A 27,946-nucleotide genomic window follows, 5' to 3' on the forward strand; every position below is an offset into this window, starting at 1 on the left:
AATTGGTTTGGTTTGTTGGTTTGTTTATTGTTTTTGAAAGAGAGCCTCATTATGTGTGGACCAGTCTCATTGTGTGGACCAGTCTGGCCTCAAATTCAAAAAGCTGTGCCTACAGACTGCTTGGATTAAGGGCTTGGTCCCCCTTTATTTATTTTCTAGCACTTTTCACAGGTCCTTCCTTTGTCAATGGGGTCAGGATTTGGTAGCTGGTGCTGAGATGAAACCCTTGATTACATCCTTGCCCTGATACTGTACCAGTGGCAGCTGTTATTCAAGGAAACAGTGATGCTTTTCTGATCTACATTACATCTCTATGTCTTTCAACTTTTTTTTTTTTTTTTTTTTTGCTTGTTTGTTTGGTTAGTTTGTGGGTCAGGTTGGGTTGGGTTGGGTTGAAGTAAGGGTTTTTCTATGACATCCCTGGCTACACTGGAACTGACTTTGTAGACCAGGCAGGCCTCAAACTCACAGAGATCCCCCTGCCTCTGCCTCCTGAATTCTGGTATTAAAGGTATGTGTACTACAAAGGGCCTTGTTGTTTGGTTGTTGTTTTTTGATTCTGGCTGACCTGGAAATCACTATGTAGACAAGGCTAGCCTCCAACTCAAGGGTTGCCTCTGCTTCCCCAGTGCTAGGATTAAAGGCTTTCACCACAACACCCTTTCAATTTTGTGTTCAAATGTTAAGTCCTTCCACTTTTTACTCTTTCCCACACAGGTAAACCCTCCATCTTCCTCTGTCACACAGTGTAACAAACAGCATTGGCATCCAGATGAAGATGATGAAGAGTTTACTGCTAATGAAGATGAAGGTCAGACCTCTTCTGTCATTTTTATGTTGCTTTGTTTGTTTTCTTGAGACAGGGTCTATATTATCTATTCATGGCTGTCCTGGAACTCTGTGGGTCAGGCTAGCCTTGAACTTATAGAGATCCATTTGTTTTTGTTTCCCAAGTGCTAGGATTAAAGGCATGTGTCAGCAATGCCCTGCTCGCGATCACGCGCTCTCTCGCTCTCTCTCTCGCTCTCGCTCGCTCTCTCTCTCTTAATTAGATTTGTTTTTTGACTTTTCTTTTCTTTTGTTTTTTGTTTTTTGTTTTTTGTTTTTTTGTTTGTTTTTTCGAGACAGGGTTTCTCTGTGTAGCCCTTGCTGTCCTGGAACTCACTCTGTAGACCAGGCTGGCCTCGAACTCAGAAATCCGCCTGCCTCTGCCTCCCAAGTGCTAGGATTAAAGGCGTGCGCCACCACCGCCCGTCGTTTTTTGACATTTCAATACATGTATAAAATACATTTTGGTTTCCCTTACCTTCTACCTCTGTCAACCCTCCTTTTTTTTTTTTTTTTTTTTTTTTTTTTTTTTTTTTTAAACTGAAATTTTAACCAGGACTATGTGTGACCATGGTTTTGGAACCATCCTTTGGTGGGCTCACCAGTGGAAACTTCATTCTCTTTTTGTAGCAGAGGATGAAGAGGATACTATAGCAGCTGAAGAGCAGTTGGAAGGGGAGGTTGATCATGCCATGGAACTGAGCGAGTTGGCTCGAGAAGGTGACATTTATGAGATATTTTACTGAAAATCTGCTTGTTGTCTCCACTGTGCAGAAAATTGGTGGTTAAATAGACAATAAATAATATTTTTATCTTCCTATCTTAAGTTATTATTATATGTTTCTCATGTAACTCAAGTATAATAATGAAAAGATATATAAATGAAAGGCACTTATAAATAGAAAGTGTTGTGATGATAAGAGTTGAACTGAGATCTCAACTGAAGAAATACCCACTGTAGCAGGATATTAGTAACATTTGACCGAAAATTTAAAAGGGTGTTTCAGTGGCTCAAGAGACAACAGAAGGCTCAGCATTAGTGGCTCAGGCATGGCTTGGCATCTGGGGAGTAAGGATCCTACAAACTGAGGCTTGAGCTCACACTGGTTGGAGAGCCTGGACATGGGCTCTAGTTCTGTCTGAGAAATCAATGGAGCCTTTGAAAACAGTGAGAAACCTGAAGAGGATTGATACTTCTGAGAGAAAACTAGAAAGCAACTGGCTGCCTTGAAGAAACACTGGTGATGAGATCAGGCACCATGGAAAGGAGATGGAGCATCTGCAGAACAGTGTAGCATAAAAATAGAAAAGCCTTAAACTTGAAGATGAAATGCACATAGTTTCCAACTGGCCCATATCATTGCCCACTTCTATAGATACATAGTTCTGAGTAATTAGTATTTGGTCTGTGCTACTAACAGATAGTAAATTACCAGCAGTGGGGGAAAAAAAAAAGGTGGGGAAGTTCATAGGGGTAGGTACTGTCCTTCTCATGAGAATGCTGCACCTACTATGGTTGAACTAGGATTGATTATATTAACTAGTGCTACAGATAAAAACTAGTCTCCCTGTAGACCTGGGTAAAATAAGCCAGTACTACTAAAATACCTGTTTCCCAATCCTCTCAAAGGAACCAAATGTTTACTTCTCTTTACCCTATCAGGTGAGCTGTCTATAGAGGAGCTACTGCAGCAATATGCAGGGGCCTATGCTGATGATGCCTCTGCTCCAGGCTCGGGGAATAGTGAAGATGAAGTTGAAGCCAATAGTTCTGACTCTGAACTAGAGGAAACAAAAGAAGCTGAGGAGGCAGCTCAAGAAGATAGTAGCATTCAGTCAGGTAAATACTTGGTTTAAAGGACGGCTGGGAAGGACTGGTGTGGGAGGAAAAGCTTACCAAGCTTTGGTCTTCTGATTTAGATTCTGCTGAGGAACGTAGTGAGGATGAGGAAGATGAAAGTTCAGAGGAAGAAATGAGTGGGAGTTCACAGTCAGAAGAGTCTGAGTCTGATGAGTCTGAGGATGCTCAGTCACAGAGCCAAGCAGATGAAGAACAAGAAGATGAGGGAGATGATGATGATGATGATGATGATTTTGGAGTAGAATATTTGCTTGCTCGGGATGACGAAAGGAGTGAGGTAGATGGGGGCAGTGGACCTCCCACCCCCGGTCCCACAACCACTCTAGGGCCCAAGAAAGAAATTACTGATATTGCTGCAGCAGCTGAAAGTCTCCAGCCCAAAGGTTATACTTTGGCTACTACCCAGGTACCTACAGGTTCTACTTTCTCATATCTTGACTTACTGTTTCCTGGTAACAGGTGCTTCATTTCTACCATATGTGATAATTCCCTTTCTATTAGGTGAAGACACCTATTCCACTACTCCTTCGGGGCCAGCTCCGAGAGTACCAACACATTGGCCTTGACTGGCTGGTTACTATGTATGAGAAGAAACTGAATGGCATTCTTGCAGATGAGATGGGACTGGGAAAGACAATCCAGACCATCTCCTTGCTTGCTCACTTGGCCTGTGAGAAAGGTAGATTTTTTCCCCTCCTTGGGACTTCATGGCTGATTACTCGGGGTAGCTTAGTGGTGATTTCACCTGCAGAAAAGTGAATTACTGGTTTCTTTTACTGCTGTCTTTGTAGCCTCATTGAGTCTAGTCAGTATCTACATAAAGAGGACGGCATAGGTGCTGAGGTCCTAAGCATTATCAGAAAGATGCTAGTTAGGGTTGTTTAACCAGAGCGGCAAGGTTTACATAGTCTTACTATGTGTTTTCTGCTAAACAGGTAACTGGGGTCCCCATTTAATCATTGTTCCCACCAGCGTGATGTTGAACTGGGAGATGGAATTGAAACGTTGGTGCCCGAGTTTTAAAATCCTCACTTACTATGGAGCTCAGAAAGAGAGGAAGCTCAAGCGGCAGGTTTGATCTTCCATGTGATCACTTCCCTTATTTATGTTTCCTTCAGTTTTAGATCCTTTTTTTATTTGTTTGTTTGTTTTTTTGTTTTGTTTTGTTTTTTTGTTTTTGGAGACAGGGTTTCTCTGTGTAGCCCTGGCTGTCCTGGAACTCACTCTGTAGACCAGGCTAGCCTCGAACTCAGAAATCCACCTGCCTCTGCCTCCCAAGTGCTGGGATTAAAGGCTTGTGACACTACTGCCCGGCTTTGGTCAGTTTTCTTACTGGTACTGTTTTATTTCTTCCAACCTGATTTCTGTCCTTGAGTACTTTAACATGTCTTCCAATTCCCCTTGTGTTTTTCTATGTGTGTTTTTTTGTTGTTGTTATTGTTTGTTTTGGGTTTGGGTTTTGTTTTTTTGTTTGTTTTTTTAATCTCATCATAAGCTGTTTTCTCTTCAACCTCTTAGGGCTGGACCAAGCCTAATGCTTTCCATGTGTGTATTACATCTTATAAGCTGGTACTGCAAGATCACCAGGCTTTTCGTCGAAAGAACTGGCGCTATCTCATTCTGGATGAGGCTCAGAACATCAAGAATTTCAAGTCCCAACGGTGGCAGTCACTGCTCAACTTTAACAGGTAAAGATGAGTCTAGAGATTCATGGGAGGCTTGTCTTGGTATGAAGTGTTGGCTGCATGGGTCAGCTATATTAAGGATGTTTAGTTGAAATTTTTCTGACTATGCTTATCATAATTCCTTCTGTCTTTACAGCCAGAGGCGCCTACTCCTGACAGGAACTCCCTTGCAGAATAGCCTCATGGAGCTGTGGTCCTTGATGCATTTTTTGATGCCACATGTCTTCCAGTCTCACCGAGAATTCAAGGAATGGTTCTCTAACCCTCTGACCGGCATGATTGAAGGAAGCCAAGAATATAATGAAGGTCTAGTCAAACGCCTCCACAAGGTAGGACCTGTATACAGTATAGTAAAAGTAAGGACAACACCTAGTAAAACTTTAGAGGGATAAGTCAATATTAGACTAAATTAAGTCGTCAAGCTGTAGTGTTGAAGAGAATAACCATTGCCAGGCTGAGCAGCTTTGCCTTAGTTATTTTTTGTTTTCTGTAGATTGGGACGTTTTCCTCTTATTTTTGTTGGGTCTTGATAATGTGCTATGATTTTACTTTGTATGGACAATTTTATTTAGGTTTTTATTTGTATGCGTATAGTGTTTTCCTCTGCATATATTATGTGCATCACACACACCATGCTTAGTGTTCAAGGAAGTCAGAAAAGTGTAAATACTGTGGAAATGTAATTTGCAGATAGTTTTGAACCACCATGTAATGCTAGGAATTGAACCCAGATTCTCCAAAAGAGCAACCTGTGCTGTCAACCACTGAACCATCTCTAGCACTAATTTATTTAATGAGATTTGGTTATTGTTGTTTGTTTTGAAACAAGGTCTCTCCATGTAGCCCTGGCTGTCTTGGAACCCCTTGAGATTCCCCCTGCCTCTGCCCTTTGAGTAGTGAGGTTAAAGGCATGTGCCACTCTCCTTTTGTGGTACTGGAAATTAAATCTAGGGCATTGTTGTGCATGCTAGCTAGACAAGTAAGTACTCTATTACTGAGCTGTATCTTTTGGCTCTTTATTTTGTGGGGGTGTAGTGGTTGTCTCTGGTCCTTCCAGGTTTTCAACAGCTAGCTTTCAACATTCTGAGACACACACACCCTCCCTTTCTTTCAGTTTTTAGAGACAGGGTTTCTTTGTATAGCCCTGGCTGTACTGGAATTCGTTGTCTAGACCAAGTTGGCTTTGAACTCTCAGAGATCTGCCTGCCTCTGCCTCCCAAGATTAAAGGCTCATACCATAATGCCCTATGAAACCAGGAAGTATTAATGATTACTTTCTTTTTTTAATTCTCTTGTATTAGTTGATACTGAAATTTGTGTCCTATGAGATTTGATTTTGAGCAGAGTCTCTCTACATAACTCTGGTTGTCCTGGAACTGATATATAAATTAGGCTGGTTTTGAACTCACAAACCTGCCTTTGCCCTTAGGAGATTTGTGTGTGTGTGTGTGTGTGTGTGTGTGTGTGTGTTTTGTGATTGCAGATTTATTTGCCTCTAGAAATATGGAATGTCAAGGCCACTTTTTTTTTTTAAAGTATTGGCAATTGAATCCAGGGCCTTTAAAGCCTGTTAAGAATACTGTCTCACACCTCACAGCAGGTGGTGATGTCAGCAGCATACAACTTTAATCCCAGCAGTCCCAGCCTGACTTATTTTTGCAGTATAACAGATTGTTATTCCTCCAAATGTAATTTGAATCATCTTTCTTTTAAAGGTAGTTTGCTCTAGGTTCATCTTTGTATGTTGTTTATAATTATCTTTGTGTTTGCCTTCTCTTTAAACAGTAAGTTACATGAGAGGAGAGTTTGTGTCTGTGTGTAATTAATATCTGGCATGCCCGATGACTATTTTCTAGTGAATTAAGCTAGTACTTTGCCTATCCTGGAGCCAATACCCATGTAGGAGGACTGTGGGGAGCATAGTGCCCACTCTCTGTTAACACCCTGCTCATTTGCCTTTAGGTTCTGCGACCTTTTTTGCTGCGCCGAGTTAAGGTGGATGTTGAGAAGCAGATGCCCAAAAAGTATGAGCATGTTATCCGGTGCCGACTTTCCAAGCGCCAACGCTGTCTCTATGATGACTTCATGGCACAGACTACGTAAGAGAGGACTGAGGGTAGATCCTGGTACTCTGTGTTAGAAACCAGGTAGCTGTCAAATGTCCCTTACTTATTTTTCCTCTGTCTCCAGAACTAAGGAGACACTAGCTACTGGCCATTTTATGAGTGTCATCAACATATTGATGCAGTTGCGGAAAGTCTGCAATCATCCAAATCTATTTGACCCTCGACCTGTTACCTCCCCGTTCATCACCCCAGGCATCTGCTTTAGCACCGCCTCTCTGGTGCTAAGGGCCACTGAAGTTCATCCACTCCAGGTATGTAATTACCCCTAAGGTTAGTGCTTTTAGTATACAAACTTTCTGCCTCCACTTTAAGGTCTGACCTTTTGCACATTTACTATTTCCCTATTTTATCAACTCAGTATTATTTTCATAGCTTTATTGTTCTTTAGTCATGTGACCCTTGGCCTAATTATTGGCCTAAGCTTCCTTGTCCATCAAAGCAGGGATTATAAGACCTTGTTTACAGTGTGCTTGAAAATGAAGTTAATACTTTTGATAACAAAAATCTGGCATATCTATAATTATTTGGCAAATATTACTTTTTCTTACTCCTTCCCCATACTTTTGTATTTTTTTCTTTTTGAAACAGGGTCTTACTGTGTATCCTTGGCTGGTTTGGAACTCATTATATAGACCACTGTGTTGTCAGACTTAAAGAGATTTCCCCCACCTCTGCCCCCTCCCCCCCCAATACTGAGATCAAAGGACTGCACCACTAGGCCTGGCTCTTTCCCACTTTTTTTAAGAAAGTATTTTACCTGTTTCAGGATAGCTTCAAACTTCTGTTCCACCTGCCTCCATCTTCTACTTACTAGGATTACAGACGTGTCTCATTACTCCTGAATCTCCTAATTTTGTAACTGTGGTGAAATACATTCAACAAACTTACTATTTTAACCAATTTTAAGTCTACATTTTAGTGACCTCAAGAACATTTATGTTGTGTAGTCATCTCTACCATTCATCCTCAGAACTGCTTTTATTTTTTTAAGCTGAAACACTGTATTGTATATCTTGAAAAACTGTCTGTTCAGTTTCCCCCCCTCTCCTGACATCTACCATTCTACTCTGTTACTATTCTGAGTATGTGATAGTATCTGTCTGTCAATGCAGTGGAATGTGTAAAAAAATCCTCCCTCAACCAGTTTTTAAGGTAATAGAACTTTTTTTTTTTTTTGATTTATTTATTTATTTTATGTGTATAAGTACATCTTCAGACACACCAGAAGAAGGCATCAGATCCCATTATAGATGGTTGTGAGCCACCATGTATTTGCTGGGAATTGAACTCAGGACCTCTGGAAGAACAGTCAGTGCCCTTAACTGCTGGACCATCTCTCCAGCCCATAATATAATTTCTTAAACAGAGTGTCAGGTCTGAAGTATAGCTAGGTTAGAGTTCTTCCCTAGCATGCAAAAAGCAGTGAGTTCAAGCTGCAATACTACATTAACTGAACATAGTGGTCCATGTTTGTGAGGTGTGGAGGTAAAAGAATTAAAAATTCAAGCTCATCATCTATGTACTTTTAGCCTACTTCTGCAGTATCTGAGATTTTGATAACCCTGCTCCTAATATCAAAAAAGGGAAGGTACTTTTAGTCAGCCAGTGGTGGAGGTGCATACCTTTAATGCCGGCAGAGGCAGAGGCAGGTGGATCTCTGAGTTCAAAGCCAGCCTGGTCTACAGAGTGAGTTCCAGGACATCAAGAACTACACAGAGAAAACCTGTCTTGAAAAACAAAACAATAAAAGAAGTGAGAGTATTTTTATCAGTCAGATCATAGTTGCATAGTTTGTAATCCCAACATTTAGTAGCATTTTGTATAATAAGCTTTTTACATGTAGTAACTACTCCAAATAAAAGATTTTGATCATTAAAATGCTGTGGTTGAAAAATGTATAGTGAAAGGGTCACCACAAAATAAAACACTTTGTTAATATGTATTTTCATTCTCCAATGTAAACTAGATAGAGGCTAACTGGGGATATAGCTCCTTTATTCTTGAAGTACAGAAAAGGCCTGTAGTCTCATTTTCACATTCACAAATGGACTAGGAAATGTGGCAGGCTATTTATCAATCACCATCAATAATTCCTAGTTTAGAGTCAACCACTGAGGGAAAATAGCAGACTTACTTTTGGGACTGCTATCAGAATCATGGAGCCATTTTTTGATGTAAACCTTGACAGTGGCTGAGCCTTTTTTTGTTCCCATTATACATTTAAGTAGTATCCTAAAGGCTGACTAGTTAAGAAATCTGAAACTCTTACTAGGCCTCTCCCATATTTCCTCTTTTATCTATTGGAAAATAGCAAAACAAAACTTGGGTTTCCCTTCATAGCTTAGAAGCTAGGATTGGCAATATCTCACGATGGGCCATTAATGTCCATTGCAGTGGAATTAGGTGCCCTCTCACTACATGTCTGTTAAGTATACAGGATTCCTTTCTACACTAATCAGTTGTCCTGTTTAGGGGAGGGCAACTAAAACTAGGACTCAACCAGGCCCACAATTTTGTCCACTTCACTTGCTCACTTCTCTTCCAGAATATATGCTAGCCTTACTTTGACTTTGAAGAATTGGCTCACTGTGGGGGCTAGCAGCCTGGGAGTTTTTGTAGGGCTGGCCAGCAGGGTGGAAATCAAGGAATTTCAGGTGAGAGTTTTTGTTGGAGAAGCCAAAGCCAAACAGGGCTTCAAATGCTCTTCTCAAGACAGATTTCTAAAGACTAAATAGAATTTCATTATGTGGATAATGCCACATTTTATTTATTTATCTCTCAGTGGACATCTGACTTGTTTCTAACTTTTAAATGAATTAATTTTTTTAGTTTGTTTGAGACAGGATGTGGCTGTGTACAGGTCACCTTTGAACCCAGGATCACTCAGCCTCCTGAGTGCTGGGCTGCAGCTTTCAGTGCCATACCCAGCCCACCTTTCAGCTTTCATGAATAATGCTGCCATAAATGTACAGATAGTCTGAGTCCTTGCTTTCTATTTTGAGTCTGTGCCCAGAAATGAAGTTGCTAGATCATGTGGTAATTCTATTTCTAATGTTTTGAGGAGCTGCTTTATTTATCCCTAGCTGCTGCTATGTATTTCATGTTTATTTTACATTTTTAGCAGTAATGTTGCAGGGGTCCTGTCACATCCTTTCAAAGGTTTTTTTTTTTTTTAAATAGTAGCCATGTTAATGTGTTTGATTTGCATTTCTCTAATAATTATATTTAGCATTTTTCATGTGCTTATTGATCATTTATATGTTATTGGAAAGGTGTGTATCCAAGACCTTGCCGATTGGTTTTTTTAAACCAATTGTTTTGTCATTAAGCTGGAATTTTTTGTATACTTTGGAAATTAACCTCTTGATAGATATGTGATGTATAAGTACTTTATCCTTTCTATGAGTTGCCTTTTTATTCTTTGTTCTTCTATGCACATTAAATTGTTTAATGTCCACTGGCAATTTCTTTTGTTACTTTTGGTGTCATTTTCCAAAACGGTTCCATTGATACCGTGCTTTGTGTTTCTTCTTGCGGCAGAGAATTGACATGGGTCGGTTTGATCTTATTGGCCTGGAGGGTCGAGTCTCTCGATATGAGGCTGACACATTTCTGCCCCGCCACCGTCTTTCCCGCCGCATACTGTTAGAGATAGCTACTGCTCCTGATCCCCCACCTCGTCCCAAGCCAGTCAAGATGAAGGTCAACAGGTAAATGCATTAAGGAATAAGGGGATGGGTTTCTTGAAATAAATAGAGGAATTAGAATAGAGAGACTTGTAAGTTAGGTCAGTTTATGCAGCTTTCATCAGTGTGCTGCAGTACAGAGGTTGAGGAAGCAGAATGACTGGAAAACTCTAGGAGGGACTCCTGTGTTGCTGATGTCTTGTTCTCTCTTCTTGGTGCTTTCTGGTTATCTCTGATTCCCTGCCCCACTTTATCCTTAAGGTGGTCTCTTTCTTCTTTTTGCTTGTATAGGTTTTCTGTCTTTTCTTAATTTCTTTTATTACTTATTTTCCTTCTGTGCCTATTTAACCCTTTGATTTTTTTCTCATAGGATGCTGCAGCCAGTGCCCAAGCAAGAAGGCCGGACAGTGGTGGTGGTGAACAGCCCACGGGCTCCCCTTGGCCCTGTCCCAGTCCGCCCCCCTCCAGGCCCTGAGGTCTCAGCCCAGCCCACTCTTGGTCCAGTTCCTCCAGTGTTGCCAGCACCACTCATGGTGTCGGCTTCACCTGCAGGAACCCCAGTTGTTCCTGCATCCCGGCCGCCTGGACCTGTTCTCTTGTCTCCCTTGCAGCCAAATACTGGTCCTCTCCCGCAGGGTGAGTTAAAAGGAAACCAAGTGTAATGGGATTACTTCTGGGTATGAAGTAGTGACATGAAATAGTTCAAGAATTAGGGAGCATAGTGTTCAGTAAGCTAGAAAGAATGATAATATGGAGGCTTTTTAGCCCAGCTAAGGTGTTTGTCAAGATGTATCTGACAGATGTTTGTATCTGCAGTGTTGCCATCCCCCATGGGAGTCATGAGTGGGACCTCACGGCCTCCCACACCAACCCTGTCACTGAAGCCAGCCCCACCTGCCCCAGTTCGCCTGAGCCCAGCTCCACCTCCAGGTTCCTCCAGCCTGTTGAAGCCCCTCACAGTGCCACCAGGCTACACTTTATCTCCTGTTGCTGCTACCACCACCTCCTCCACCATAGCAACTGTCACCACTACACCAGTGCCAGCTCCCAATTCTACACCACAACGCCTCATCTTATCTCCTGAAATGCAGGCTCGTCTGCCTTGTAAGTTATCAAGGCTATGTGATGAGAGTCTTCAGGTGAGGGTCTTTATGCTAGAGAGCTGTAGGAAAAGAAGAGCAGGAGAACATAAAGATTTAGACAGCTAATTCACATTAGGTATTTTGCTCATGAATCATAATTAAGAGACATCAAAGAATTCAGTTTTTTCTGTGGGGGAGATTGCCCATAGATGAGTAAATAGTGGTAAGTTCAGCAAAGTAAATACTTGAGGGTGGTGCTGACTCAGTGGTAAAGTACTTACCCAGTATGTGTAAGGCCAGAGTTCAGTCTTTTGAATGGGGGTTGGGGGGAGTGAATAAAGAGGAGGTACAGAGCAAAAAGTAGTGGTTATCTGTCTGGTAGCAGGCCATTAGAGAATGTAAAAGATAACAAACAAATGGCATTGGCCAGAAAGCTCTCAGTGGAGGTTTACTTTGTTGAACATGGCAAATTATGGGAAAGATTTAGATTCAAAACTGATACGTACTTTGTGGGGGTCTGAGATATGGTTTTGGACATGAGCCCTGTGTATATAAGGCTTTCTTTGTTTGTAGCTGGAGAAGTGGTCAGCATTGGACAGTTGGCTTCTTTGGCACAACGTCCAGTGACTAGTGCTGGGGGAAGCAAACCTCTCACCTTCCAAATCCAGGGAAACAAACTGACTTTGACTGGTGCCCAGGTGCGCCAGCTTGCTGTGGGGCAGCCCCGCCCGCTGCAAAGTAGGTAAAACCCACCCCCTGTCCTGCCTTTTTCCTCTTTACTCTGTCATTGTTTGTGTGACTCTTTAGCTGTCAGCCTTAATGTTTCTTAGCTTTGGTGGGTAGGGCCAGAGGGTTTGGTTGGAAGGGGTCTTTGCTAAAAATGGGAAAATATGGTTCTAGTGCTGTTACTTCCTGCCTATTCTCTCTCTTGCTCTTGCCTCTGCCCTCAGGCTGATAGGTGCTTGTTTCTCTCTCCCCTCCCTCCTCCCTCCTCTCCTCCTTCTCTCTCTCTCTCTCTTTCTCTCTCTCTCTCTCTCTCTCTCTCTCTCTCTCTCTCTCTCTCTCTCTCTCTCTCTCTGTTTTCCCTTAACCCAGGGAATGTGGTGCACCTGGTGTCAGCAGGGGGGCAGCACCACCTCATCAGCCAGCCTGCCCATGTGGCCCTCATCCAGGCCGTGGCCCCGACCCCTGGCCCCACCCCTGTCTCTGTGCTGCCTTCGACCCCCAGCACCACCCCTGCCCCCACTGGCCTCAGCCTTCCGCTTGCTGCTAACCAGGGTGAGGCTCTTGGCCTTTGTATTTACTCAGCCCTTACTTGGCCTTGGTCCTTTCAGGCATGCCCTGGGCCTACTATGTGTCTAGCCTTCCCTCAGTGTTGTTTCTCTTGCCAGTATCTCTAGTATCTGTCTGCCACTTTTCCTTTCCCCTGAACTTCTTTCCATCCTTTGGGTCTCTTGTTTCTTTTCTACCTTCTTCTCAATGTAGCTTCCTCTTGCAGTGCCACCATCCATGGTGAACAATACAGGCGTGGTGAAGATTGTAGTGAGACAGGCCCCTCGGGATGGATTGACTCCTGTTCCACCACTGGCACCAGCACCCCGGCCTTCAAATTCTGGGCTTCCAGCTGTGTTGACAACACGCCCTACGTTAACTCCTAGCCGTCTATCCTCACCTACTCTGGGTACTGCTCGTACCCCCATACCCACACCCACTCTGGTGAGGCCCCTCCTCAAGCTGGTCCACAATCCTTCGCCTGAAGTCAGTGGTGAGTTCATAATGGCTAAGGCCAAAAATTTTTTATCAGACATGAATGAGACATTGGTAGTCCTTAAGTTTTCTTAATCACAGTGGATTCCTTTGTTAGACTCAGCATATTGTCTTAATTTGCTATGAGTCTCAATTCTTTACCTAATCCAAGATACATTTCTCAGAGTCCTAGAAAGGCTAAGTGACCATATTTCTTAAACTTTGACCTCGTGTTGTGGGACTGAAGGCTTTTTGGAAAGTTAGTGAAGCTTATGGATTAGTGGAAAGGATGGGACAGGTAGTAGGAGCAGAAAAATAATTCTTCATCAAGCTAACTTATCCTCTGTGTCTCCACAGCTTCAGCACCCGGAGCTGCTCCCATGACCATCTCTTCCTCTCTGCACATGCCATCCTCACTCCCTGGGCCAGCCTCTTCTCCGATGACAATTCACAATTCCTCTCCCCTTTCTAGTCCTGTGTGCTCTACAGTCTCAGTCCCTGTGTCATCTTCACTTCCCATCTCTGTCCCTACTACACTTCCTGTCCCAGCCTCTGCCCCACTAACCATCCCCATCACAGCCCCCTTGCCTGTTTCAGACTTAGGTCCAGCCCTGTTGACCAGTGTGGCCCCAGCACTAGCTGTTGTCTCAGCAGCCTCTGGGCCACCTTTGGCATCAGCTGGGGTTTCCCCATCGATGTCAGCCTTGGCTCTAGGTTTGGCTACTACTCCAGCCCTGTCCCCACCTCAGACATCTGGTCACTCTCTGTTGTTGGCTACCACCTCTTCACATGTTCCAGGATTGAACTCAGCTGTGGCCCCAGCATGCTCACCTGTCCTGGTGCCAGCTTCAGCTCTGACTAGTCCTTTCCCAGTATCACCAAGTTCAGCTCCAGCTCAGGCTTCCCTTCTGGCTGCAGCACCTTCTACATCTCAGGCTTTAGCCACCTCTCTGGCTCCTATGGCGGCTTCACAGACAGCAATCCTGGGCCCTTCTCCAACTCCTCCTCTGACTCCGCTTCCTGTTCTGGCTACATCACAGACTCCACTTCCAGCTGTAACTCCACCATCAATGTCAGGAACCCCTTTACCCTCATCATCATTGGTATCAGCTCCAACTTCTGTGTTGGCTCCCTCATCAACTCAAACTCTGGTATCAACCCCAGTTTCATCACCTCTCTCAAGCCTGGCTTCTACTCAGACATTGACCCTAGCCCCAACTTTAGCACCCACTCTTGGTGGATTGTCTCCGTCTCAGACACATTCTTTGGCAACAGGGAGCCCTCAAGGGCCCTTTCCAATTCAGACATTATCATTGACTCCAGCATCATCCCTGGTACCAACACCAGCCCAGACACTATCTTTAGCACCAGGAGGACCAGTAGGTCCAACTCAAACATTGTCTCTGGCTCCCAGTTCTCCAGTGGGCTCAGCTCCAGCTCACACACTGACTTTGGCTCCAGCAGCATCATCTGCTTCACTCCTGGTTCCAACTTCGGTGCAAACACTGACCTTGAGCCCTGCTCCAGTTCCTGTGCCCACTCTGGATCTATCTGCCACCCAGACTTTAGCACTGGCCCCAGCCTTATCACAGGCTCCAGCTTCCCAAGCGTCTTCCCTTGTTTCGGCATCTGGTGCCGCTTCCTTGCCTGTCACCATGGTAAACCGGCTACCTGTTCCCAAGGATGAGCCTGAGACACTGACTCTGCGCTCTGGTCCTCCCAGCCCTCTTCCCACTGCTACCTCGTTCAGTGGGCCCCGGCCTCGACGCCAGCCCCCGCCGCCACCTCGTTCCCCTTTCTATCTGGTAAGTTTTACTTCCACAAAGGAATTGACAGTTAAGTTTTCTTGTAGTGTTGAGAGTGTCTGGAACAGTTTCAAAGCTTAGTGTACCATTGGCCAGAACACATTTGGGTAGACTCCTCCCTTATGAGTGTGTATTCCAATCTGTAAAACAGAAATGTTAATGTCTTATTTTTTCATAGGATGTTTGGTTTAGGTTTTGGTAAACTCACAGTACAAATTAACCTAGAAACAAATGTTCAACTTTAGATCCTTCTCCCTATTAGAGAGAAACTTTGTTAAACCTCTACTCTTTATTAAGCAGAAATTTCACTACTGAGCTGTATCACCGTTGCTTGCCCTCTTTTTTAAAAAGATTTTTAAAAATTTTTATGTGTGTGCATCTTTGTATATCTGTGCACATGAGTGTTTAGGTGTCCTTCAAGGCCAGAAGAAGGCATCACCTATCAGGAGCTGCTTGGTATAATTGCTAGCATACTTTTTTTTATGATACCATCTTACTGTATAGCTCTGGCTCTCCTGGAATGTGTGCCATGGATGTCCAACCCAATACTGGAACTCTTAATCTCTGATCTTTTAAGTCATTGCTCCTTTCTTCCTCCCTTGCTCCCTCCCTCTCCCTCCATGCCCCTCTCTGCCAAGGGTCTTACTATGTATTTATCCTAGGCTAGCTTGGAACTTATTACATAGCCCAGGTTGGCTGTAAATATATGATTTTTCTACCTCAGTTTGCCTTCTGTGGTTTATGACCTCTGCTAACATGCCTATCTTTGTATCTTACATGTTTTTTAGTCATTTGTATGTTATTTGAAGAAATGTCTATTCAGGTTATTTACCATTTTAAATTACTATTGAGGCCCACCACCACTTTCTCTGGGTGCTAGAGATCAAAACCAGGCCCTGTGTTTGCCACATGCTGAGTTTTACGAGTTTTTTCCTCGTTTAATGTTGTTATTTAATATTTTGGAATTTTCTGTAATATATTTTGATCATGTTCTCTGCCCTCCCCCAACTCCTCCCAGATTCTCCTTCATACCCACCCCAACTTTATTGTTCTTCCTGTTAGAACAAGCAACAACAACAAAAAAAAAGAAAGAAAGAAAGAAAGAAAAGAAAAGAAAAGAAAAAGAAAAACATGGAGTCTGATTTGGCCAACTACCTCTGAGCTTAGGGCCTATCCTGGAGTGTAGTTGATAAACTCAGTGTCACTCTATTGACAAGAACTGACATTCACTCTCCCAGTAGCTGTCAATTAAGAATATCATCTTTTTCTGTTGTTTGGTTTGGTTTTTGGTTTTTGAAACAGGGTCTCACTGGCTTTCCTTTGCCTCAGAGTGCTGGAATTAAAGGTATGAACCAACAAACACCTGTCAAGAATAGCTTTTTGACTAGAGGTGGGCTTCCCCTTCCTACCCCAGAATGGTTACTAAGGTCCAGTTTTGCTTTTTATTTTGTTTTATTTTTGTTTATTTATTTGTTTGCTCTTCTCTAAGCCAGGGATAAAATACAGGGCTTTCAGCGTGGTGAATAAGAGCTCTGCCATTGAGCTATCTGGAGCACTAACATAAATTTATTGAGAATGTACTTTTATGTCAACCAATCAACAATTAGTGATCAAGGTCAAATATTAATCATGTTATGACATTTGCAATTTAGTGAATAGAACACAAAATAATTGCATAAAACTATAAGCATTGTAAATGCTTTGACAAAAGGTGGAATTTTTGGTTTTGATTTTTAAAATAGTCTTATAGTCTTGACTGGCCTTGATTCACTGAGTGGATGAGGCTGGCCTTAAATTCATAGATAACCTCCCACCTGTACCTCCCAAGTGCTGGGATTAAAGGTGTGCCTCACCATGGCTGACAACAGTTCATTTGGTTTTACAGACAAGCTAGAAAAACAGATGTAGGAATGAAAATGAAGGCTTTTCTATTTTCCAGACTGACAAGTTGCTCTTCTAAAATTCTAGGATACCTAAGTGACTGGTTAGTAAGTTCCCACCCATCACATTTTTTTTTTTTCGACTCTTGGCAAAAATAAAATTGACATTAGCCCTTCTGTATCTGTTCTTAAACTTTTTTTTTTTTTTTTTTTTTTTTTTAAACTCATTGAGTTCACAATTTGGGGGCAGGGGGAGTGAAGTTTTTTTTTATCTATGTGAGTACACTGTAGCTATCTTCAGGCCCACCAGAAGAGGACATCAGATGTCATTACAGATGTTTGTAAGCTACCATATGGTTGATGGGAATTGAACTCAGGACCTTTGGAAGAGCAGGCAGTGCTCTTAACTGCTGAGCCATCTCTCCAGCCCCATTGTTAAACTTCATAAAACTAACAAATGTGTGTGCTTGGGTGTATTGGTTGTTTTCAACTTTCCTAACTTCCTTTCTTTCCTTCCCACTCCTGCTGAACCCTTTGTTCTCAGACCCCTCCTACTCTACTTTAATGTCTTTTTTGTGTGTGTTTTAGTTTTGGTGGCCCATTGAGTTTAACTAGCCTTTACTTACATGAGTGTTAGTGGGGTGGTTATTGACCAATGACTTTACCACTAAAGAAAATGACTACCTCTTTCCCCATGAACTACCACTAACGAAATGTTGATTAGTTCCATCTAGTGAAGGTAACTACATAGCTGCTATGAGTTCATGAATACAACAGCTATTTCATGTCCAGAGACATCATTTCATAGCACCCTGCCTCATTATCCAGTACTTACAGCCTTTTCTCTCCATCTTGCTTTATGTTTTCTGAGCTCTGGAAGAGATCATACAGATGTCCTATTTAGGGTGAGCAAATAAAAATCACTTAATCTCAACACTGTGACCAGTTACCATACTCTGCAAACAGAATCTTTTCTGCCCAAAGATGACAGCAGTGCTCATCTGGGTACAAGTATAAAGCTGCAGCTTGACACTGTCTACTTAGTAAAACAATAGTAGATGCCATCTTGTCTTCTGTCTGTCCACCATGAAGTGTGGAAGAGCTGGTTTTCTCCTTCCACTCTTGGGTTCCAGGAATTGAACTCAGGTAGTTGGGCTTGTGTAGCAGATAGTTTTACCCTGTGCCATTTTGCCAGCTTAGCCTTAGACTTTTAGCCAGGTTTAAAGTACCAAGCATAGATTCCTTCCTGTGGAGGAGACCTCAAACCCTAGCAGAAACAATTGGATACCTCCATTAGCATGCTACTATTAAATTAATGGGCACATCTTGCCTGGCATGTTGGTTTTACAATTTATAGGGTTCACAGCCAGAAAAAAAAAAAAAAAAACATTGCTGACTTTTCTCCAGCTGGTTACTGAACATTTTGTGGTACTGAGACAGCTAGCAAGGAGCAAGCTTACAGCTTATTTGCAATTTAATTTCTCTGTGCTAGTGTGTGGAATCTTCTGCAATAGGTTTTTACCATCTAATTTGATGGGAAACCAAGAGCAGTGGGAGTAACCTTTGTTGTTTGGGGACCTTCTGGGGCCTCCCTGACCAACAACTCATTAGATATGGAGATATCTAATACCTGGCAACTGGCTTTTGTTTAATAACCTATAGCTTTTTAGAAATAGCCTTGTTCACCCGTGCAGGTTACCCACTCACTTTTTTTTATTACTCTTAGATTATGTATATTTAAGGGCTACAAAGGTGGCTTAGTGGTTAAGAGCACTTGTTTTAACAGAGAACTGGAGTTCAAATCCCAGCACCCAAATAGTGATTCACAGCCATCTGTAACTCAAGTTCTACAGGATGCAACACCCTTTTCTGGTCTTTAGGCCACTGTGTGTGTACATGCATGTGTTTCTGCTCATGTTCATATGAGTGTAAATATATATATATACATGTGCAGGTGCACACAGGGGCTAGGAAAGCATATCAGTGGTCCTCTATCACTATCTACTGATTTGAGACCTGATGCTCTCTCTAAATCTGGGATTCACATTTTGTTGGCTAGGCGGGAGCTGAACATCCTCACAATTCTCCAGTCTGTCTTCAGTGCTGTGACCACAGGATTTGTGAAGATGCCTGTGTGTTACTTGAATACTGAGATCCATACTCAGGCCCTCATGATTGTTCAGCAAGCACTCTTAAAATACTAGGTCCTATCTCTAACTCCCTTAATTATACATATATACAAATTGTTTATTTACTTTGAAACAGGGTCTCTCTATTTAGCTCTGACTGTTATGAAACTCACTATATAGACCAAACTAGCCTGGAATCAACACCCTGTATATTTTTAAAGCACCTTATAAGTTTCCTTATGGTGCTTTTATCCTTAGTTTTGGTTAATCTTTCCCTTCTCTTCTGCTCTGCCCCATTCCCCACCCACATTTCTTTCCAATCCTGATAGTCTCTCCCTCTAGAGCAGTGGTTCTCAACCTTCCTAATGCGTCAACTCTTTAATACACTTTCTTCATGTTGCGGTGTCAACTAACCATAAAAATACTTTTGTTGCCAGGCAGTGGTGGTGCACACCTTTAATCCCAGCACTTGGGAGGCAGAGGCAGGCGGATTTCTGAGTTCGAGGCCAGCCTGGTCTACAGTTCTGAGTTCCAGAACAGCCAGGACTACACAGAGAAACCCTGTCTCGAAAAATTTAAAAAAAAAAAAAAAAAACCAACTTCTGTTGTTACTTCATAACTGTAATTTTGCTACTGTTACAAATCATAATGTAAATATGTGATATTTAGGATATCTGATATGTTGACCCCTATGAAGGGTTATTCGACCCCCATTGAGAACCACTGCTCTCATGTCATATGTTCTTTGTTCCCCTTCTTGGCCTCTACAGGCACTGCAAGTTAAACTCAAATCTAAAAATTCAAAACTAGGATCCACATATGATAGTTTACATGTAACATTTACTTCACTAAGTATATTTCTAGTTCCATATATTTGTCCTTAAAATTTTTGTTGTTGTTGTTGTTTTTGTTTTTCAAGACAGGGTTTTTCCTGAAAATTTTCACAATTTGATTTTTCTTTTTACCTGAATAAAATTCTGTATTTGTATCACATTAAAACTTTTTGTTTAGTTCTAGTTTTGTGTCGATGATTCAACCCAAGGCCTTGTGCATACTAGCCAACCATTCTATCATTGAGCTACATCCCTGGCCACTAAACTTCTAAATTGTGTATGATTCCTATAGGAATTGTCAAATGTACATCACAGGATTTTGGAGTAGGGGGTTATGTTTTGTTGGGGGGGGGTTGTTTTATTTTTTTGTTTTTGTTTTTCCGTAACATGGGTTCTGGGGCTCAAATTTAGCTTGTCAGGATTTTTGTATGGTAAGGACTTTATCCTTTAAGCTTTTTATCCCTATAGCACATTTTTGGCATCCATTCACAGAATGATGGAAATTTAGACTAATGGAATTTCTTAGTTTGTAAATAGAGCAGCAGAGAATATGGTTGTGCATGTATCTTTGTAACAAGATACTGCCACCCACCAACAGTGAATAAGGGTATTTCTCTTCTCGAATCTTCTAGTATTTGTTGTTATTTCCACAACTTTTAGAGTGAATTGCCCAGAATACACAGCAAAGAAACATTTAAAGTCAGATGTAGTAGTGCACACCTTTAATCACAACTCTTGGGAAGCAGAGGCAAACTTATTTCTGTGAGTTCTAGGACAGCGAGGACTACAAAAAGTATGTCTCAAAAAACATACAAACAAAAGAGTTTCATTGATATGCCATTAACTCATAATTTGAAACATAGCATAAATACTTAAGCAGTGAACCATTAAAATCTCTGATTACAGTGAGGCATCACGTGTTATTACTAGACAATTCTGTATGTTACATTTGAAACAGATGCCTGTATCTATTTAGAAGTAAAATGATCAGAACAATGAAGAGATGTCTGACTCCATGTAAGTCTACCACCATATGTCTTGCCACTATGAAGATTGTAGAATTCATTTGAATTATCTACCAATCTTTTTTAGAGTGGTGTTTGTGAAAGAATTCACTGATAAGTTATGCTAAAAAGCAAAACAAAAAACAGTGCTATTCTGCATTGTGTGTGTGGGTTGTCAGGGAATATGTGAGTAGTTTGATAAATATGTCTAATATGTCTAATTTCCTGGTTAGGCTATCTAACTTTAAATACAAATTTACATGAATAATTAGTATTTTTTATAAATATTCTATAATATTTATGGTTAGTTTCGGGGTTGAATTTGGTTTATTATACACTTGTAGTTGGAATGTTAGTTAGTTTTTTTTTTTTTTTTTTTTGGTTTTCTGAGACAGGGTTTCTCTGTGTAGCCCAGGCTGTCCTGGAACTCACTCTGTAGACCAGGCTGGCCTCGAACTCAGAAATCCGCCTGCCTCTGCCTCCCAAGTGCTGGGATTAAAGAATGTTAGTTCTTATTACATACTCTACTAATAAGTATATTGGCTGAGGTAAAAATTTATGTACATATAAGGAAAAGTAGCCTTTTATTTATATAGTGGATGACTTCACTAATTCTCATTGGCCACTTTAGAAATATATGTGTCTAGCCATGATTTACTATTAATGTCTCCTGTGTAGTTTCTTTTTTTTGTTTGTTTTGTTGTTTTGTTTTGTTGTGTTGTTTTGTTTTGTTTTGTTTTTGAGACAGGGTTTCTCTGTGTAGTCAGTCCTGGCTGTCCTGGAACTCACTCTGTAGACCAGGCTGGCCTTGAACTCAGATCCTTTGTAGTTTCTAACCTTACATTATGCACTTTTATTTCTTTCACAGTGACAGAACTTGAAAATGAACTATTATAGTTAAATTATGTAAGAAAAATAAAAAAATTGACATACTCATGGAAAGCATAAAAAAAAATCAATGAAGCCAAAATACAGACATGTATATCTGAAGTCATGATAGTTAATCACCTAAATAACCACAATGTATGAAAATTTGCTCTGCTTTTCCCACTCTGAGCTTTCCTCCACCTCTTACAGAAGGTTTTTACTTCCTATTTAGAAGGCCCCTCCTTAGTCAGGCAGTGATGGCTCACACCTTTAATCCCAGCACTGGCAGTCAGCAAGTTCCAAGAGAGAAACCCTGTCTCAAAACAGTAATAAAAAGGGGGCCCTGTTTATTTTATTCCTTTTCTTTTTCCTTATTTTTCCCTTTCTCATTTTTTGCTTTTTTTTGTAAGCTTGTACTCCCTGATTTTTATGTATATTTTTTTCCTTTTTTGAGACAGGGTCTCTCATTATGTAGCCCTGGTTGTCCTGGAACTCATAGAAATCTACCTGCATCCCCTCCCAAATACTGGATTAAAGGCATGTACCAGCACACCTGGCTCAGTGTCTGCTGTTTTGTTTTAATTACATTTATTTGTGTATGTGCATTAAAGTGCACATTCACATTCCATGGAGCTACTTCAAGGAACTGTAAGTTAGATGCCCTGAGGTTGAATGTTACATAGAAAATTGCCACTATTGTTGGATATGTAGGTTTTATTTTGAATGTTCTGCATTTTGCTTTAATAAGCATACAAGGGAAGATTAGTTTTTTCTTGTAGATAATGTCATTTAGCACTGTGAAAACAGTTTTCCTTGACAGTTTTGAAAATGATAAAGTACAAGGTCATAGCTCTAATTATTACTTTAGATTCCATGTGGAAGAACTTAGGTTTTTATAAAGTTTTATTGTAGACTCCAGTACATTAATTTCTTTTTCTTCTTCTTCTTTAGGACTCTTTGGAAGAAAAGCGGAAGCAGCAGCGATCTGAGCGCCTGGAACGGATATTCCAGCTCAGTGAGGCCCATGGGGCCTTGGCACCCGTGTATGGAACTGAAGTCCTGGATTTCTGTACCTTGCCCCAACCTGTTGCCAGCCCCATTGGCCCTCGTTCTCCTGGCCCCAGCCACCCCATCTTTTGGACTTATACTGAGGCTGCCCATCGTGCTGTACTGTTTCCCCAGCAGCGACTAGACCAGCTGTCAGAGATCATTGAGAGGTTGGCATGACTAAGTGCTCATGGGGAATGGGTCTTGGGGCTTACTTAGTTCTTAGGGCTAATGAAGGTGCTGATTTCTATGGTATTTCAGGGCCATATCTTTTACAGTATTTACTTTCTTCCTTTCACAGGTTCATCTTTGTCATGCCTCCTGTGGAGGCACCTCCCCCTTCCCTGCATGCCTGCCACCCACCTCCTTGGCTGGCCCCTCATCAGGCAGCCTTCCAAGAGCAATTGGCCTGTGAGCTCTGGCCCCGAGCCCGTCCTTTGCACCGTATTGTATGTAACATGCGTACTCAGTTCCCTGACTTGAGACTCATCCAGTATGATTGTGGTGAGTTCTTGTCCATTTCAAGACCCTCAGTATTTGTTTACTTTTGTTTGAGACAAAGTCTTGTGTACTCAAGATGTCCTCTGACTTGCTGCCAGAGCCAAGGGTGACTTTGAACTCCTCCACACCAAATTGTTGAGTCTTTGTGTCAAGACTATTAGATCAAAGAAACAATGCTTGGAGGCAATATTTTGGGAGCTTTTGTGGAAGTGATGTTTATATGACGTTAGTTGATTTATTTATCCAGTGGTTGTCATGAGCATCTGTCATTTTGCTTATCATTTGGGATAATAAGTGAGACAGCACAGCATAGGATATGGAAGCACATATTTAATCTCAGCAGAGGCAGGCAGATCTCTGAGTTCAAGGCCATGCTGCATATAGAAACGTCTTTAGGGGCTGGAGAGATGGCTCAGTGGTTAAGAGCACTGGCTGCTCTTCCAGAGGTTCTGAATTCAATTCCCAGCAACCACATGGTGGCTCATAACTATCTGTAATGGGATCTGGTGCCCTCTTCTGGCGTGTCTGAAGACAGTGTACTCACATACATAAAATAAATAAATTAAAAAAAAAAAAAAAAAGAAATGTCTTTAAAAACCCAAAAGTTAGGGAAAAGGCAGCTGTGTCTGAGGTACACATCTGTAAACCTAATACTCAGGACAAAGAGGTTGCTGCAAGTTCAAGACTAGTATGGTCTATAAAGCAAGTTTGGCAGTCTGGGGCTACAAAACAAGACCTGGCCTTAGAAAGTTCATGGGAAGTGGTTTGTGGTAATATTAGACTGCACAGCTAAAGACAAGAAGCCTTATATTAAATATAATGAATTTGGCTGCAAGAAACAAAACCAAATTATGGTCACTTAAACCACAAGAACCATTTACTGTTTTTACATAGTAAGAAATTCTGAAAATGATCGTGTGGCACATCACCAGCCATTTAATAGCTTTGTGTATCTTACCTCTTACTCTCAACCCATTTATTCTGCTTATCATTATTGTTATATAATTTTTGTTTGTTTGTTTTTGCTTTTTTGAAACAGGGTTTTTCTTTATAGCTCTGGCTGTCCTAGAACTCAGTCTATAGACCAGGCTGGCCTTGAACTCAGAAATCCATCTGCCTCTGCGCTGAATTTTTATTCCAGTTGGGATGTAATATATGAGACAATTTAAAAAAAAAAAAAATACATTCTTGCAAGGAGCGGGGGAAACCTGGGATGGTAATGCAGGCCTATGATCTCAGCATCTGAGAAGCAGATTTGTGCAGGAGGGTGACTTTGAGGCCAATCTTGTTTACATAGTGGGACCTGGTCTTAAAACAGAAAAAATGTTTCTTGTGCATATTATGTGTCTGTTCACATATGAATATGCAAGTGCACTTTCCTGTGTATGAATTTAGAGGGCAGAGGTCAATTATTTTTCTCTTTTACTCTCCCACCTTTTTTCTATAATAGATTAAATTTATTCTTTGACCATTTCATGTTGTTATACTGACAATTTCATGATATCACACACCTCATTTTACTTTCATTCCCCATCTTTATTTTTGATATGGAGTCTCTTAATAAACCTGGAGCTTCTATTTCAGCTAGAATGGCTGACCCTCAATCCCCCCCAACCTTGTCTTCCTGTCTTCACCTCAACCCTTAGGATGCTAGGGATTCAGAATCAAGCACTCAGGCATAACATGTATTTTAATTTTTGAGCTGTTTCTACAGCCTCACCTTATTCCACCCCCATTTTAAATAACACTTGAAGCCCTAATATGTTAGTTGTAGGTCTTTTCAAAATGGGCTAGAGCTTTAGCTCTCAGTGGTAAGTACTTTTCTAGTGTGCACAAGGCCCCAAGTTCAATCCCAAGCACACCCCTCATCATACCACACACACATAAACTTGGAGCTGAAAATAAAGTAACTCCAAGTTTCAACTGAGGTTGTCCTAGGACTCTGACACTACCAGAAGTTTTTATTACTCTGTTAGTTTTCTATAGATGCCTACATAGTATACTGTCCAAGACAATTTATGTGCATTGGATCCATGTGAGTTCTAGAACTAACTGAAGTTGTCAGACTTGGCAGCAAGTACCTTTATTCACTGGTCTTCTTGCTAGCTGACTTACTGGAAATAATATACATGTTTCTGGTTGGTTTTTTGTTTTTAAGATGTCTTTATTTTATACATATCTATCTATCTATCTATCTATCTATCTATCTATCTATCTATCTATCTGAATGAATGAGTACGTTGTAGCTGTCTTCAGACACACCAGAAGAGGGCATCAGATCATATTATAGATGATTGTGAGCCACCATGTGGTTGCTGGGAATTGAACTCAGGACCTTTGGAAGAGCAGTCAGTGTCCTTCACCACTGAGCCATCTCTTCAGCCTCTGTTGTTTTTGTTTTAATGTGTCTTTTGGTTTTGTTGTTGTTGTTGTTTTGTTTTTTGTTGTTAGGTTTGTTTTTTGTTTTTACATGTGAGTGTTTTCCCTGTATGTATATATGTGTGCTATGTACATGTCTGCTGCCCAAGAAGGTCAAAAGAGGGCACCAGATTCCCTGGAACTAGAATTAAAGCTGGTTGTGATCTACCATGTGGGTATTAGGAACCTAACCTGGCTCCTATGCAAGAGCACTTGTTTCTTGAGTGTCAGCATCATTTCTATTTGTTCTAAGATAACTTACCATCGTAGCCTGTCTTTTCCTATGGTTGTAATCCGACCTTAAGTTCCTTTCTGTAAACCTTGACTATAGATTTGTTGATAATTCTACTGTGAGTCTATTCTTATTTCAGCTGGCATGACTGGTTAGTACTTTGAAATTTCTTGCTTATAAACACTAAGAACATACACTCCTACTCTATCCCCTGATGATCTGTTGCTGTGTGGCTTCAGTCCTAGGTTAAAGAGGAATTAAGTCCCAGATAAGAACATACTATAAAAAAGAATCTTAAAGGGTAAAAAGTAGAGAGTTAAATGGTTTTTATTCATTGGACTAGTTGAAACTTTGACATAAGACTTTGATTACCCTTCAACTGTATTCTCTAGTGTTACTTACATTAGACTATCATGTTGTTACCTATACTACACCTTTATGTTTTTTTCAGGAAAGTTGCAGACGTTGGCAGTGCTGCTACGGCAGCTCAAGGCCGAGGGCCACCGGGTGCTCATCTTCACCCAGATGACCCGGATGCTGGATGTTTTAGAGCAGTTTCTCACCTACCATGGCCACCTATATTTGCGTCTGGATGGGTCTACTAGAGTCGAGCAGAGACAGGTAACTTAGGCATCCTTAGCCCTCTAGAGACTCACCTCAGCTTCTGTTTCTTTTTCTCAAGCTTTCAGCTTAGAGAGGAGACCTTAAAAATTAAAAAGTCTTTGGTTTGTTTTGGGAATAAATCTTTAAATACCATCTTTTTTTTTTTTTTTTTTTCCCTTTCCTTCTAGGCCTTGATGGAACGGTTCAATGCAGACAAACGCATATTCTGCTTCATCCTTTCAACTCGAAGTGGGGGTGTGGGTGTGAACCTGACAGGAGCAGACACTGTTGTTTTTTATGACAGTGACTGGAATCCCACCATGGATGCTCAGGCCCAGGATCGCTGTCACCGAATTGGTCAAACTCGAGATGTCCACATCTATAGGTATTGCCTAATGTTTCCTCATCTCCCTTCCTCTTTATGTGTAGAGCATGCTTGATAACATTTGTAGGTTTTACACTTCACTTCTCATTTCCTAGGCTTATCAGTGAGCGAACAGTAGAGGAGAACATTCTAAAAAAGGCAAATCAGAAGAGAATGTTGGGAGACATGGCCATTGAGGGAGGCAACTTCACCACAGCCTATTTTAAACAGGTACCAAACAAAAGCCTTCTATCTAACTGAAGAGAACTTTGGTTCTTAAAAGAGTTCCCCTGTTTGCTAGATAGCTGCTGCCTTTACTTCCACAGATCTCTCTGAGTTGGTAGTTCCTCTCATACTTCCAGAGCTCAAAGTTTTTGGCCTTGAAGTAATGAAGTAATATTCCATTGATTTACCTCTCCCCTCTGTTCTATTCAATAGCAGACCATCAGGGAGCTGTTTGATATGCCTCTGGAGGAGCCACCTGGCTCATCTTTGTCTTCTGTTCCTGAGGAAGAAGAGGAGGCTGTGGCCAGTAAACAAACTCATATTTTGGAGCAGGTAACAGAAGAAGAGGTCACTCATAAAATAGCACTTCTGCTCGAATATATGTTGTCTTTCCTTTTCACTTGAGTTTGTCCAGGAGAAAGTACAGTTTCTCCTGATTCCCAGATTATATAGTCAGTGTATTGTTTCATTTTTCTTTTTCTTTTGACATGTCCCCTTCCTTTTCCTGCCTCCAAGCCTTACCCCTCCTTGTTGTCATTCAAATTCATGGCCTCTTTTTTTATTAATTGTTGTTACATACATATATTTGTAAAAGTAAATATGTATATTCCTAAAGAAGTACAACCTGTTTAGTCCATATAATGTTACTCGTGTATGTTTTCAGAGGTAATCATTTTATACTAGATAACTAATGCACAAAAAAAAATCCAATGTTTATTGGTGCATTCTTCCCCCGGGAGTACTATTTCTCATTCTCTGAGCATTCCCTAGTTGCTTGTAGTATTTTGTGTAGGGTTGAAGCCACATGGTCTTAACCCATCCACTTTGGCACATCTATAACTGTTGTCCTTGTTCGGTCCATTTTTTTTTCTTTTAAGATTTATTTATATATGTGAGTAGCTGTCTTCAGACACCCCATAAGAGGGCATCGGATCCCATTACAGATGGTTGTGAGCCACCATGTGGTTTCTATGAATTGAACTCAGGACCTCTGAAAGATTAGTCAGTGGTCTTAACTGCTGAG

The 27,946-nt window shown here is 41.3% G+C and overlaps 1 protein-coding gene and 1 non-coding gene across 5 annotated transcripts in view; both read left to right on the top strand.

Annotated features, from left to right (window-relative positions):
- The window catches only part of Srcap (Snf2 related CREBBP activator protein), a 49,433-nt gene that overhangs the window by 14,599 nt on the left and 6,888 nt on the right, over window positions 1–27,946 (top strand). For 2 of the 4 annotated variants that reach the window (XM_034489294.2, XM_034489303.2), the window contains exons 9-31: window positions 718–811; window positions 1,459–1,548; window positions 2,492–2,668; window positions 2,749–3,095; window positions 3,191–3,368; window positions 3,625–3,761; window positions 4,208–4,377; window positions 4,511–4,703; window positions 6,337–6,473; window positions 6,565–6,751; window positions 10,041–10,210; window positions 10,557–10,822; window positions 11,003–11,290; window positions 11,842–12,006; window positions 12,364–12,546; window positions 12,767–13,033; window positions 13,372–14,819; window positions 22,484–22,749; window positions 22,881–23,083; window positions 26,182–26,351; window positions 26,522–26,718; window positions 26,814–26,928; window positions 27,136–27,255. In XM_034489294.2, the coding sequence (XP_034345185.1) occupies window positions 718–811; window positions 1,459–1,548; window positions 2,492–2,668; window positions 2,749–3,095; window positions 3,191–3,368; window positions 3,625–3,761; window positions 4,208–4,377; window positions 4,511–4,703; window positions 6,337–6,473; window positions 6,565–6,751; window positions 10,041–10,210; window positions 10,557–10,822; window positions 11,003–11,290; window positions 11,842–12,006; window positions 12,364–12,546; window positions 12,767–13,033; window positions 13,372–14,819; window positions 22,484–22,749; window positions 22,881–23,083; window positions 26,182–26,351; window positions 26,522–26,718; window positions 26,814–26,928; window positions 27,136–27,255 (5,568 nt within the window). The remainder of the gene's footprint in view (window positions 1–717; window positions 812–1,458; window positions 1,549–2,491; window positions 2,669–2,748; window positions 3,096–3,190; window positions 3,369–3,624; window positions 3,762–4,207; window positions 4,378–4,510; window positions 4,704–6,336; window positions 6,474–6,564; window positions 6,752–10,040; window positions 10,211–10,556; window positions 10,823–11,002; window positions 11,291–11,841; window positions 12,007–12,363; window positions 12,547–12,766; window positions 13,034–13,371; window positions 14,820–22,483; window positions 22,750–22,880; window positions 23,084–26,181; window positions 26,352–26,521; window positions 26,719–26,813; window positions 26,929–27,135; window positions 27,256–27,946) is intronic. The other 2 variants (XM_076943038.1, XM_076943043.1) reach the window with 2 other exon arrangements.
- LOC117701419 (small nucleolar RNA SNORA30/SNORA37 family) lies at window positions 156–285 on the top strand. The gene has a single exon (XR_004605728.1). It is a non-coding gene; the product is annotated as a small nucleolar RNA SNORA30/SNORA37 family (small nucleolar RNA).

This window comes from Arvicanthis niloticus, chromosome 1, assembly GCF_011762505.2.
Source record: "Arvicanthis niloticus isolate mArvNil1 chromosome 1, mArvNil1.pat.X, whole genome shotgun sequence".
Lineage (NCBI taxonomy): Eukaryota > Metazoa > Chordata > Mammalia > Rodentia > Muridae > Arvicanthis > Arvicanthis niloticus.